The 12,084-nt window shown below is 33.4% G+C and overlaps 1 protein-coding gene across 1 annotated transcript in view; it reads right to left on the minus strand.

Moving 5' to 3' along the window:
• LOC133656234 (neurotrypsin-like) overlaps nucleotides 1–12,084 on the minus strand; it is a 67,433-nt gene that overhangs the window by 5,592 nt on the left and 49,757 nt on the right. Inside the window, exons 12-13 of the mRNA XM_062057169.1 lie at nucleotides 7,806–7,931; nucleotides 7,456–7,721 (exon numbers count right to left, since the gene is read on the minus strand). Of these exons, the coding sequence (XP_061913153.1) occupies nucleotides 7,456–7,721; nucleotides 7,806–7,931 (392 nt within the window). The remainder of the gene's footprint in view (nucleotides 1–7,455; nucleotides 7,722–7,805; nucleotides 7,932–12,084) is intronic.

Raw genomic sequence — 12,084 nt, forward strand, 5'->3', positions numbered from 1 at the left:
GGAGAACCATTGCTTTAGAACAGGGGTGTCCAACGTGCGGCCAGGGGCCCATTTGGGGCCTGCAGCTAATTGTCTCACGGCCCGTGTCACATTTTAATATAATATTACAAAAAAACATTTAAAAAATGTAATGGAAGAGCATATAGGTTAAAGTTTGAAATGTTTTTGGGTAAAATGTTTGCATGTTTTGTGTGTTTGCCATATAAAAAAACAAGTTGTCTTTGACAAAAAGAGCATAAAACGCACAATAAAAACGTATAATTGACGACTAAATTGGAAGTTGATCCAGATATTTAAGCGCAGGAAGAAAAAATGTAGGAATTATTTTTAACATTTTTATGAGTGGGACCCTTTTGGGTCCCTGAGAGCTTTAGTCAGACATTTTTTTGTAAAAGCTGTCTGCTAAAAAACAAATAATGATTTGAAAGCAATGTTGTTATGAATTATTGACCTATTTAGGGCTCCAATTACTTCACATCAAATATTCCACTTCGACAATATTTTGTGGGAAAATGTTGCATATTTTTTGTTCTTGCCATAAAAAACAAGGTTTTTTACAAAAAAAGGGATAAAATATAAATAAATAAAAACTTCATATGGACCTGAAGTTGATCCAGAGATTTAAGCGTAGAAAAAAAATAATGTAGGACTTATTTTTAACATTTTTATGAGTGGGACCCTTTTGGGTCCCTGAGAGCTTTAGTGAGACCTTTTTTGTAAAATCTGTCTTTGCACAAAAACAAATAATGAATCAAAAGCAATGTTGTTATGAATTATTGACCTATTTACTTCGCATCAAATATTTCACTATTACAATATTTTGTGGGGAGAATATTGCATATTTTGTGTGTTTGTCATATAAAGAAACAAGTTGTCTCTGAAAAAAAGGAAATAAAACAAACAAAAAAACGCACAATAAAAACGTATAATTGACGACTCCATCAAAAGTTGATCCAGAGATTTAAGCGTAGAAAGAAAAAACAAAATTTTTTAAATTTTTATGAGTGGGACTCAAAAGGGTCCCTGAGAGCTTTAGTGAGACATTTTTTTGTAAAAGCTGTATTTGCACAAAAACAAATAATTATTTGTAAGCAATTTTATTGTGAATTATTGACCTATTTAGGGCTCCAATTACATCACATCAAATATTCCACTTTGACAATATTTTGTGGGGAGAATATTACATATTTTTTGTGTTTGCTATATAAAAACAAATTGTCTTTGACAAAAAGTGCATAAAACGCACAATTAAAACGTATAATTGATGACTAGATCGGAAGTTGATCCAGAGATTTAAGCATAGAAAGAAAAAAAGAACTTATTTTAAAACATTTTATGAGTTGGACCCAAAAGGGTCCCTGAGAGCTTTAGTGAGACCTTTTTTTGTAAAAGTTGTATTTGCACAAAAACAAATAATGATTTCAAAGCAATGTTGTGATGAATTATTGACCTATTTAGGGCTCCAATTACTTCACATCAAATATTCCACTTTGACAATATTTTGTGGGGAGAATATTGCATATTTTGTGTGTTTGCCATATAAAAAAACAAGTTGTCTTTGACAAAAAGAGCATAAAACGCACAATAAAAACGTATAATTGACGACTAGATTGGAAGTTGATCCAGAGATTTAAGCGTAGAAAGAAAAAAAGAACTTATTTTAAAACATTTTATGAGTGGGACCCAAAAGGGTCCCTGAGAGCTTTAGTGAGACCTTTTTTTGTAAAAGCTATATTTGCACAAAAACAAATAATGATTTGAAAGCAATTTTATTGTGAATTATTGACCTATTTATGGCTCCAATTACTTCACATCAAATATTCCACTTTGACAATATTTTGTGGGGAGAATATTGCATATTTTGTGTGTTTGCCACATAAAAAACAAGTTGTCTTTGACAAAAAGAGCATAAAACGCACAATAAAAACGTATAATTGACGACTAGATTGGAAGTTGATCCAGGGATTTAAGCGTAGAAAGAAAAAAAAATTACTTGTTTTTTAAATTTTTATGAGTGGGACCCTTTTGGGTCCCTGAGAGCTTTAGTGAGACATTTTTTTTGTAAAAGCTGTCTTTGCTAAAAAAAACAAATAATGATTTAAAAGCAATGTTGTAATGAATTATTGACCTATTTAGGGCTCCAATTACTTCACATCAAATATTCCACTTTGACAATATTTTGTGGGGAGAATATTGCATATTTTGTGTGTTTGCCATATAAAAAAACAAGTTGTCTTTGACAAAAAGAGCATAAAACGCACAATAAAAACGTATAATTGACGACTAGATCGGAAATTGATCCAGGGATTTAAGCGTAGAAAGAAAAAAAAAATTACTTATTTTTTAAATTTTTATGAGTAGGACCCTTTTGGGTCCCTGAGAGCTTTAGTGAGACCTTTTTTGTAAAAGCTGTCTTTGCTCAAAAACAAATAATGATTTAAAAGCAATGTTGTAATGAATTATTGACCTATTTAGGGCTCTAATTACTTCATATCAAATATTCCACTTTGACAACATTTTGTGGGGAGAATATTGCATATTTTGTGTGTTTGCCATATAAAAAAACAAGTTGTCTTTGACAAAAAGAGCATAAAATGCACAATAAAAACGTATAATTGACGACTAGATCGGAAGTTGATCCAGAGATTTAAGCATAGAAAGAAAAAAAGAACTTATTTTAAAACATTTTATGAGTGGGACACAAAAGGGTCCCTGAGAGCTTTACTGAGACCTTTTTTTGTAAAAGCTATATTTGCACAAAAACAAATAATGATTTGAAAGCAATTTTATTGTGAATTATTGACCTATTTAGGGCTCCAATTACTTCACATCAAATATTCCACTTTGACAATATTTTGTGGGAAAATGTTGTGTATTTTGTGTTCTTGCCATAAAAAACAGGGTTTTTGACAAAAACGGGATACAATATAAATAAATAAAAACTTCATATCGACAGACCGACCTGAAGTTGATGTTTTTGGGTAAAATATTTACATATTTTGTGTGTTTTTGGGTAAAATATTTGCATATTTTGTGTGTTTTTGGGTAAAATATTTGCATAATATTGGCACATTTTTAGTTTTTGGGTAAAATAATTGCATATGGGTAAAATATTTGCATATTTTGTGTGTTTTTGGGTGAAATATTTGCATAATATGGGCATATTTTGTGTTTTTTGGGTAAAATATTTGCATATTTTGTGTGTTTGCCATACAAAAAACTAGTTGTCTTTGACAAAAAAGGCATAAAACAAACAAAAAAAGGCACAATAAAAACATATAATTGACGACTAGATTGGAAGTTGATCCAGGGATTTAAGCGTGGAAAGAAAAAAAAATTACTTATTTTTTTAATTTTTATGAGTGGCTGAGAGCTTTAGTGGGACCTTTTTTGTAAAAGCTGTCTTTGTTCAAAAACAAATAATGATTTGTAAGCAATTTTATTGTGAATTATTGACCTATTTATGGCTCCAATTACTTCACATCAAATATTCCACTTTGACAATATTTTGTGGAAAAATGTTGCGTATTTTGTGTTCTTTCCATAAAAAACTGGGTTTTTGACAAAAAATGGGATAAAATATAAATAAATAAAATGTCATATCGACAGATCGATCTGAAGTTGATGTTTTTGGGTAAAATATTTGCATATTTTGTGTGTTTTGGGGTAAAATATTTGCATATTTTGTGTTTTTTTGGGTAAAATATTTGCATATTTTGTGTTTTTTGGGTAAAATATTTGCATATTTTGTGTGTTTGCCATACAAAAAACAAGTTGTCTTTGACAAAAAGGGCATAAAACAAACAAAAAAAGGCACAATAAAAACGTATAATTGACGACTAGATTGGAAGTTGATGGGGTTTAAGCGTAGAAAGAAAAAAAAAGTACTTATTTTTTAAATTTTTTTGAGTGGCTGAGAGCATTAGTGGGACCTTTTTTGTAAAAGCTGTCTTTGTTCAAAAACAAATAATGATTTTATCAATTTTATTGTGAATTATTGACCCATTTAGGTCTCCAATTACTTTACATCAAATATTCCACTTTGACAATATTTTGTGGGAAAATGTTGCGTATTTTGTGTTCTTGCCATAAAAAACAGGGGTTTTGACAAAAAATGGGATAAAATATAAATAAATAAAACATCATATTGACAGATTGACCTGAAGTTGATGTTTTTGGGTAAAATATTTGCATATGTTGTGTGTTTTTGGGTAAAATATTTGTATATTTTGTGTTTTTTGGTCAAATATTTGCATATTTTGTGTTTTTGGGTAAAATATTTGCATATTTTGTGTGTTTGCCATACAATAAACAAGTTGTCTTTGACAAAAAGGGCATAAAACAAACAAAAAAAGGCACAATAAAAACGTATAATTGACGACTAGATTGGAAGTTGATCCAGGGATTTAAGCGTGGAAAGAAAAAAAAAATACTTATTTTTTAATGTTTATGAGTGGCTGAGAGCTTTAGTGGGACCTTTTTTGTAAAAGCCGTCTTTGCTCAAAAACAAATAATGATTTGTAAGCAATTTTATTGTGAATTATTGACCTATTTAGGGCTCCAATTACTTCACATCAAATATTCCACTTTGACAATATTTTGTGGGAAAATGTTGAGTATTTTGTGTTCTTGCCATAAAAAACAGGGGTTTTGACAAAAAATGGGATAAAATATAAATAAATAAAACGTCATATCGACATATCGATCTGAAGTTGATGTTTTTGGGTAAAATATTTGCATATTTTGTGTGTTTTGGGGTAAAATAGTTGCATATTTTGTGTTTTTGGGTAAAATATTTGCAAATTTTGTGTGTTTTTGGGTAAAATATTTGCATAATATTGGCACATTTTTAGTTTTTGGGTAAAATATTTGCATATGGGTAAAATATTTGCATATTTTGTGTGTTTTTGGGTGAAATATTTGCGTAATATTGGCATATTTTGTGTTTTTGGGTAAAATATTTGCATATGGGTAAAATATTTGCATATTTTGTGTGTTTGCCATACAAAAAACAAGTTGTCTTTGACAAAAAGGGCATAAAACAAATAAAAAAAACGCACAATAAAAACGTATAATTGACGACTAGATTGGAAGGTGATCCAGGGATTTAAGCGTAGAAAGGAAAAAAAATTACTTATTTAAAAAAAATTTATGAGTGGGACCCTCTTGGGTCCCTGAGAGCTTTAGTGAGACTTTTTTTGTAAAATCTGTCTTTGCACAAAAACAAATAATGATTTCAAAGCAATTTTGTTGTGAATTATTGACCTATTTATGGCTCCAATTACTTCACATCAAATATTACACTTTGACAATATTTTGTGGGGAGAATATTGCATATTTTGTGTTCTTGCCATAAAAAACAGGGTTTTTGACAAAAAATGGGATAAAATATAAATAAATAAAACGTCATATTGACAGATCGACCTGAAGTTGATGTTTTTGGGTAAAATATTTGCATATGTTGTGTGTTTTTGGGTAAAATATTTGTATATTTTGTGTTTTTGGGTAAAATATTTGCATATTTTGTGTGTTTTTGGTTTAAATATTTGCATATTTTGTGTTTTTAGGTAAAATATTTGCATATTTTGTGTGTTTGCCATACAAAAAACAAGTTGTCTTTGACAAAAAGGGCATAAAACAAACAAAAAAAGGCACAATAAAAACATATAATTGACGACTAGATTGGAAGTTGATCCAGGGATTTAAGCGTAGAAAGAAAAAAAAATACTTGTTTTTTAATTTTTATGAGTGGCTGAGAGCTTTAGTGGGACCTTTTTTGTAAAAGCTGTCTTTGCTCAAAAACAAATAATGATTTGTAAGCAATTTTATTGTGAATTATTGACCCATTTAGGTCTCCAATTACTTTACATCAAATATTCCACTTTGACAATATTTTGTGGGAAAATGTTGCGTATTTTGTGTTCTTGCCATAAAAAATAGGGGTTTTGACAAAAAATGGGATAAAATATAAATAAATAAAACGTCATATTGACAGATTGACCTGAAGTTGATGTTTTTGGGTAAAATATTCGCATATGTTGTGTGTTTTTGGGTAAAATATTGGTATATTTGGTGTTTTTGGGTAAAATATTTGCATATTTTGTGTTTTTGGTTAAAATATTTGCATATTTTGTGTTTTGGGGTAAAATATTTGCATATTTTGTGTGTTTGCCATACAAAAAACAAGTTGTCTTTGACAAAAAGGGCATAAAACAAACCAAAAAACGCACAATAAAAACGTATAATTGACGACTAGATTGGAAGTTGATCCAGGGATTTAAGCGTAGAAAGAAAAAAAAATACTTATTTTTTAATTTTTATGAGTGGCTGAGAGCTTTAGTGGGACCTTTTTTGTAAAAGCTGTCTTTGCTCAAAAACAAATAATGATTTGTAAGCAATTTTATTGTGAATTATTGACCTATTTATGGCTCCAATTACTTCACATCAAATATTCCACTTTGACAATATTTTGTGGGAAAATGTTGAGTATTTTGTGTTCTTGCCATAAAAAACAGGGGTTTTGACAAAAAATGGGATAAAATATAAATAAATAAAACGTCATATCGACATATCGATCTGAAGTTGATGTTTTTGGGTAAAATATTTGCATATTTTGTGTGTTTTGGGGTAAAATAGTTGCATATTTTGTGTTTTTGGGTAAAATATTTGCATATTTTGCGTGTTTTTGGGTAAAATATTTGCATAATATTGGCACATTTTTAGTTTTTTGGGTAAAATATTTGCATATGGGTAAAATATTTGCATATTTTGTGTGTTTTTGGGTGAAATATTTGCATAATATTGGCATATTTTGGGTAAATTATTTGCATATGGGTAAAATATTTGTATATTTTGTGTGTTTGCCATACGAAAAACAAGTTGTCTTTGACAAAGAGGGCATAAAACAAACAAAAAAACGCACAATAAAATCGTATAATTGACGACTAGATTGGAAGTCGATCCAGGGATTTAAGCGTAAAAAGGAAAAAAAATTACTTGTTTTTTTAATTTTTATGAGTGGGACCCTTTTGTGTCCCTGAGAGTTTAGTGAGACTTTTTTTGTAAAACCTGTCTTTGCTCAAAAACAAATAATGATTTCAAAGCAATTTTGTTGTGAATTATTGACCTATTTATGGCTCTAATTACTTCACATCAAATATTAGACTTTGACAATATTGCATTGTTTGTGATCTTACCATTGACAAAGAGGCCAAACATCATAAAAAACAACAACTTTATATCGACAGATAGACCTTAAGTTGATCTACTTATTGAAGCATTTAATTTAAAAAAAAAAAAAAAAATTATATATAACTTATTTTTATGAGTGAGGCCTTTTATGATCCCCAATCATTTTAGTGGGACTTTTTTTGGACCCCAACATAATAATGTTATGAATTATTGACCAATTTAATAAAGTGGGAGCACCACGGCTCGAGGAGGATCAATACGCACCTGCTCCGCTCCAGCCGGTGGTAACCATGACGACGCAGGACGAAGGCGCGCCGGCGGGTGCCGAGTCGACCGCGGGGAGGCAGGCGGCGTTGACGTCGGGGTCAAAGGCCAAACAATGGCCCTTAGCGCTGGGCAGCTTCAGCAGAGCCAGGTCGTGGCCGCCGCTCTGACCTTTGAACTTCCTGTGGACCACCACCTGCTCGGGGCTGACGGTCTGCTCCGAGGCCCCCATGCGCAGCAAGTACCTGGACGGCTCGCTCCCGAACCTACGGCGGGAAGGATTATGTGATGAAACGGGGCCCCCGGTTACAGTAATAGGGTCTTACTTCTTGCACTAAGGTGTGTTTTACCTGCTGAAGCAGGTGGCGGACGTCAGCGCCCAGCAGGCGCTTATCAGGGTGGCGCTGCAGAGAGGACCCCCGCCATCACCACTCTGCGACTGGAGCCACACGGACACCTGCCAGGGCCACGCCGTCCTATGAGGGGTCAGCATCATGTTTATACTCCTTCTAGCACACAGCTGTCTAACTCAATCTGGCTTCAATTTGTGTGGCCCCCAAATTGTGTGTGAATGCTCCAATTCTGAAGTTGAACTGAAATGCTGACAGAATGTAGTATGAATGTTGGAATAGTTTGAATGTTGAAGAGTTAGAATTTCCAGGAAAAACGGAATTTGGTTTGGAACTTGGGAAAGTGTTAGTTTGAATGTCCAGGATGGTGGAATGTGTTGACGTTGGAATGGTTTGAAAAGGTTGAAAAATGTGGGAATTGTGCAACTTTGAAAAAATGTCCCATTCATTTCAATGGGGACTTCCTGGAAATTTGGGAATTTGGGGAAAAGCGGGATTTTTTTGAAAATGATTAGGAGCATGAATGTCCTGAATGAGCTGAATTGGTTGGTGTTGGAATTGTTTAAATCGGGCAGAAAATGTTTAGGGAATTAGGGAATTTTGGGAAAAGCGGGAATTTTTTTGAAAATGGTGATCAACTGGAATGGTCTGAATGAGTTGAAATGGTTAGTGTTGAAATTTTCCAAATTGGTCAAGAAATGTTGAAGTTGTAACATTGAATTGAGAAACTGTATTACAGAATTCCTGGAATTTAGGGAAAAGCGGGAATTTTTTGAGTTAAAAAAACAACTTTGTTTTTTGTCCTGATTAAAAGGAATGTTTTGATGGTGGAAAGGTTGAAATGCGTTGAAAAATGTGGACGGGGTAGTCGCGAGAAAAAAAGGGTGGAAATAGGGCTCTGGAAAACCAGGAAGTCTGGAAAATGCTGGAATTTTTTTGAACTTGGAAAAAAGAGGAACTTTCTGGATGGTGGAATGTGTTGAAGGTGGAATGGTTTGAATAGGTTAAAAAATGTGGGAATTGTGCAACTTTGAAAAAATGTCCCATTCATTTCAATGGGGACTTCCTGGAAATTTGGGAATTTTGGGAAAAGCTGGATTTTAAAAAAATGATTAGGAGCATGAATGTCTTAAATGAGCTGAATTGGTTGGTGTTGGAATTGTTTAAATCAGGGAGAAAATGTTGAAGTAGTAAATGGTATTAGGGAATTTTGGGAAAAGCGGGAATTTTTTTGAAAATGGTCATCAACTGGAATGGTCTGAATGAGTTCAAATGGTTGGTGTTGAAATTTTCCAAATTGGTCAAGAAATGTTGAAGTTGTAACATTGAATTGAGAAATTGTATTACAGAATTCCTGGAATTTAGGGAAAAGCGGGAATTTTTCGAGTTAAAAAAACAACTTCGTTTTTTGTCCTGATTAAAAGGAATGTTTTGATGGTGGAAAGGTTCAAATGCGTTGAAAAATGTGGAAGGGGTAGTCGCGAGAAAAAAAGGGTGGAAATAGGGCTCTGGAAAACCAGGAAGTCTGGAAAATGCTGGAATTTTTTTGAACTTGGAAAAAAGAGGAAGTTTAAATTTTCAGGATGGTGGAATGTGTTGAAGGTGGAATGGTTTGAATAGGTTGAAAAATGTGGGAATTGTGCAACTTTGAAAAAATGTCCCATTCATTTCAATGGGAACTTCCTGGAAATTTGGGAATTTTGGGAAAAGCTGGATTTTAAAAAAATGATTAGGAGCATGAATGTCTTAAATGAGCTGAATTGGTTGGTGTTGGAATTGTTTAAATCAGGGAGAAAATGTTGAAGTAGTAAATGGTATTAGGGAATTTTGGGAAAAGCGGGAATTTTTTTGAAAACAGTGATCAACTGGAATGGTCTGAATGAGTTCAAATGGTTGGTGTTGAAATTTTCCAAATTGGTCAAGAAATGTTGAAGTTGTAACATTGAATTGAAAAATTGTATTACAGAATTCCTGGAATTTAGGGAAAAGCGGGAATTTTTCGAGTAAAAAAACAACTTCGTTTTTTGTCCTGATTAAAAGGAATGTTTTGATGGTGGAAAGGTTGAAATGCGTTGAAAAATGTGGAAGGGGTAGTCGCGAGAAAAAAAGGGTGGAAATAGGGCTCTGGAAAACCAGGAAGTCTGGAAAATGCTGGAATTTTTTTGAACTTGGAAAAAAGAGGAACTTTCTGGATGGTGGAATGTGTTGAAGGTGGAATGGTTTGAATAGGTTAAAAAATGTGGGAATTGTGCAACTTTGAAAAAATGTCCCATTCATTTCAATGGGGACTTCCAGGAAATTTGGGAATTTGGGGAAAAGCAGGATTTAAAATTGTTTTTATAAAGGAGCATGAATGTCCTGAATGAGCTGAATTGGTTGGTGTTGGAATTGTTTAAATCGGGCAAGAAATGTTGAAGTAGTAAATGGTATTAGGGAATTTTGGGAAAAGCGGGAATTTTTTTGAAAACGGTAATCAACTTGAATGGTCTGAATGAGTTGAAATGGTTGGTGTTGAAATTTTCCAAATTGGTCAAGAAATGTTGAAGTTGTAACATTGAATTGAGAAGTTGTATTACAGAATTCCTGGAATTTAGGGAAAAGCAGGAATTTTTCGAGTTAAAAAAACAACTTCGTTTTTTGTCCTGATTAAAAGGAATGTTTTGATGGTGGAAAGGTTGAAATGCATTGAGAAATGTGGAAAGGGTAGTCGCGAGAAAAAAAGGGTGGAAATAAGGCTCTGGAAAACCAGGAAGTCTGGAAAATCCTGGAATTTTTTTGAACTTGGAAAAAAGAGGAACTTTCTGGATGGTGGAATGTGTTGAAGGTGGAATGGTTTGAATAGGTTAAAAATTGTGGGAATTGTGCAACTTTGAAAAAATGTCCCATTCATTTCAATGGGGACTTCCTGGAAATTTGGGAATTTGGGGAAAAGCAGGATTTTAAAATTTTTTTTTATAAAGGAGCATGAATGTCCTGAATGAGCTGAATTGGTTGGTGTTGGAATTGTTTAAATCGGGCAAGAAATGTTGAAGTAGTAAATGGTATTAGGGAATTTTGGGAAAAGCGGGAATTTTTTTGAAAATGGTAATCAACTTGAATGGTCTGAATGAGTTGAAATGGTTGGTGTTGAAATTTTCCAAATCGGTCGAGAAATGTTGAAGTAGTAACATGTTGAATTGAGAAATTGTATTAGGGAATTCTTGGAATTTCGGGAAAAGCGGGAATTTTTCCAGTTCAAAAAACAACTTCGTTTTTTGTCCTGATTAAGAGGAATGTTTTGACGGTTGAAATGCGTTGAAAAATGTGGAAGGGGTAGTCACCAGAAAAAAGGGTGGAAATAGGGCTCTGGAAAACCAGGAAGTCTGGAAAATGCTGGAATTTTTTTGAACTTGGAAAAAAAAGGAAGTTTGAATTTCCAGGATGGTGGAATGTGTTGAAGGTGGAATGGTTTGAATAGGTTGAAAAATGTGGGAATTGTGCAACTTTGAAAAAATATCCCATTAATTTCAATGGGAACTTCCTGGAAATTTGGGAATTTTCGGAAAAGCGGGATTTTTTGGAAAATGATTAGGAGCATGAATGTCCTGAATGAGCTGAATTGGTTGGTGTTGGAATTGTTTAAATCGGGCAAGAAATGTTGAAGTAGTAAATGGTATTAGGGATTTTCGGGAAAATCTGGAATTTTTTTGAACTTGGAAAAAGGGTATTTTGAATTTCCACAATTGTGGAATGTGTTAAAGGTGGAATGGTTTGAATGGGTTGGAGAATGTGGGAATTGTGGAAGTTTGAAGAATGGCCAATTCATTTCAATGGGAATTTCCCAAAAAATTTCAGGAAAAGCGGGAATTTTTTTGAAAATGGTAAAAAAGTCAACCTAAAATCATCAGCCCGGAGGTTGGGTTTTGGGCGCGGTTGGGTGTTCCAACAGGACAATGACCCCAAACACACGTTGTCAGAATAATTGTATCTAAGTTATCACAAAACTTTGTGTTTCAATGAGTTCCCGGCGAGCAGACAAAAGCTGTCTTTGATCTTACCAATCAAAAGGCTTGTAAAACGCTACTGTGTAGGATGGGAAGCGACATGAAGGTGTCGGTTTCTTTGATCTATTGTAATCCACAGGAAGATTTTGTCTTGACCCAAGATCTACAAAGCGGAGAGGAAGCAGGACCTGACCCCCCTCCAGGCACCTTTTTCTTTGAACTGTTTTGTAACAGCGGCTGTTTACGACCCACGTCCCTTTAGAAACTGTTGCCATGTAATCAGGGAAAGTCCAAAT

The sequence above is a fragment of the Entelurus aequoreus genome, linkage group LG08 (assembly GCF_033978785.1).
Source record: "Entelurus aequoreus isolate RoL-2023_Sb linkage group LG08, RoL_Eaeq_v1.1, whole genome shotgun sequence".
Taxonomy (NCBI): domain Eukaryota; kingdom Metazoa; phylum Chordata; class Actinopteri; order Syngnathiformes; family Syngnathidae; genus Entelurus; species Entelurus aequoreus.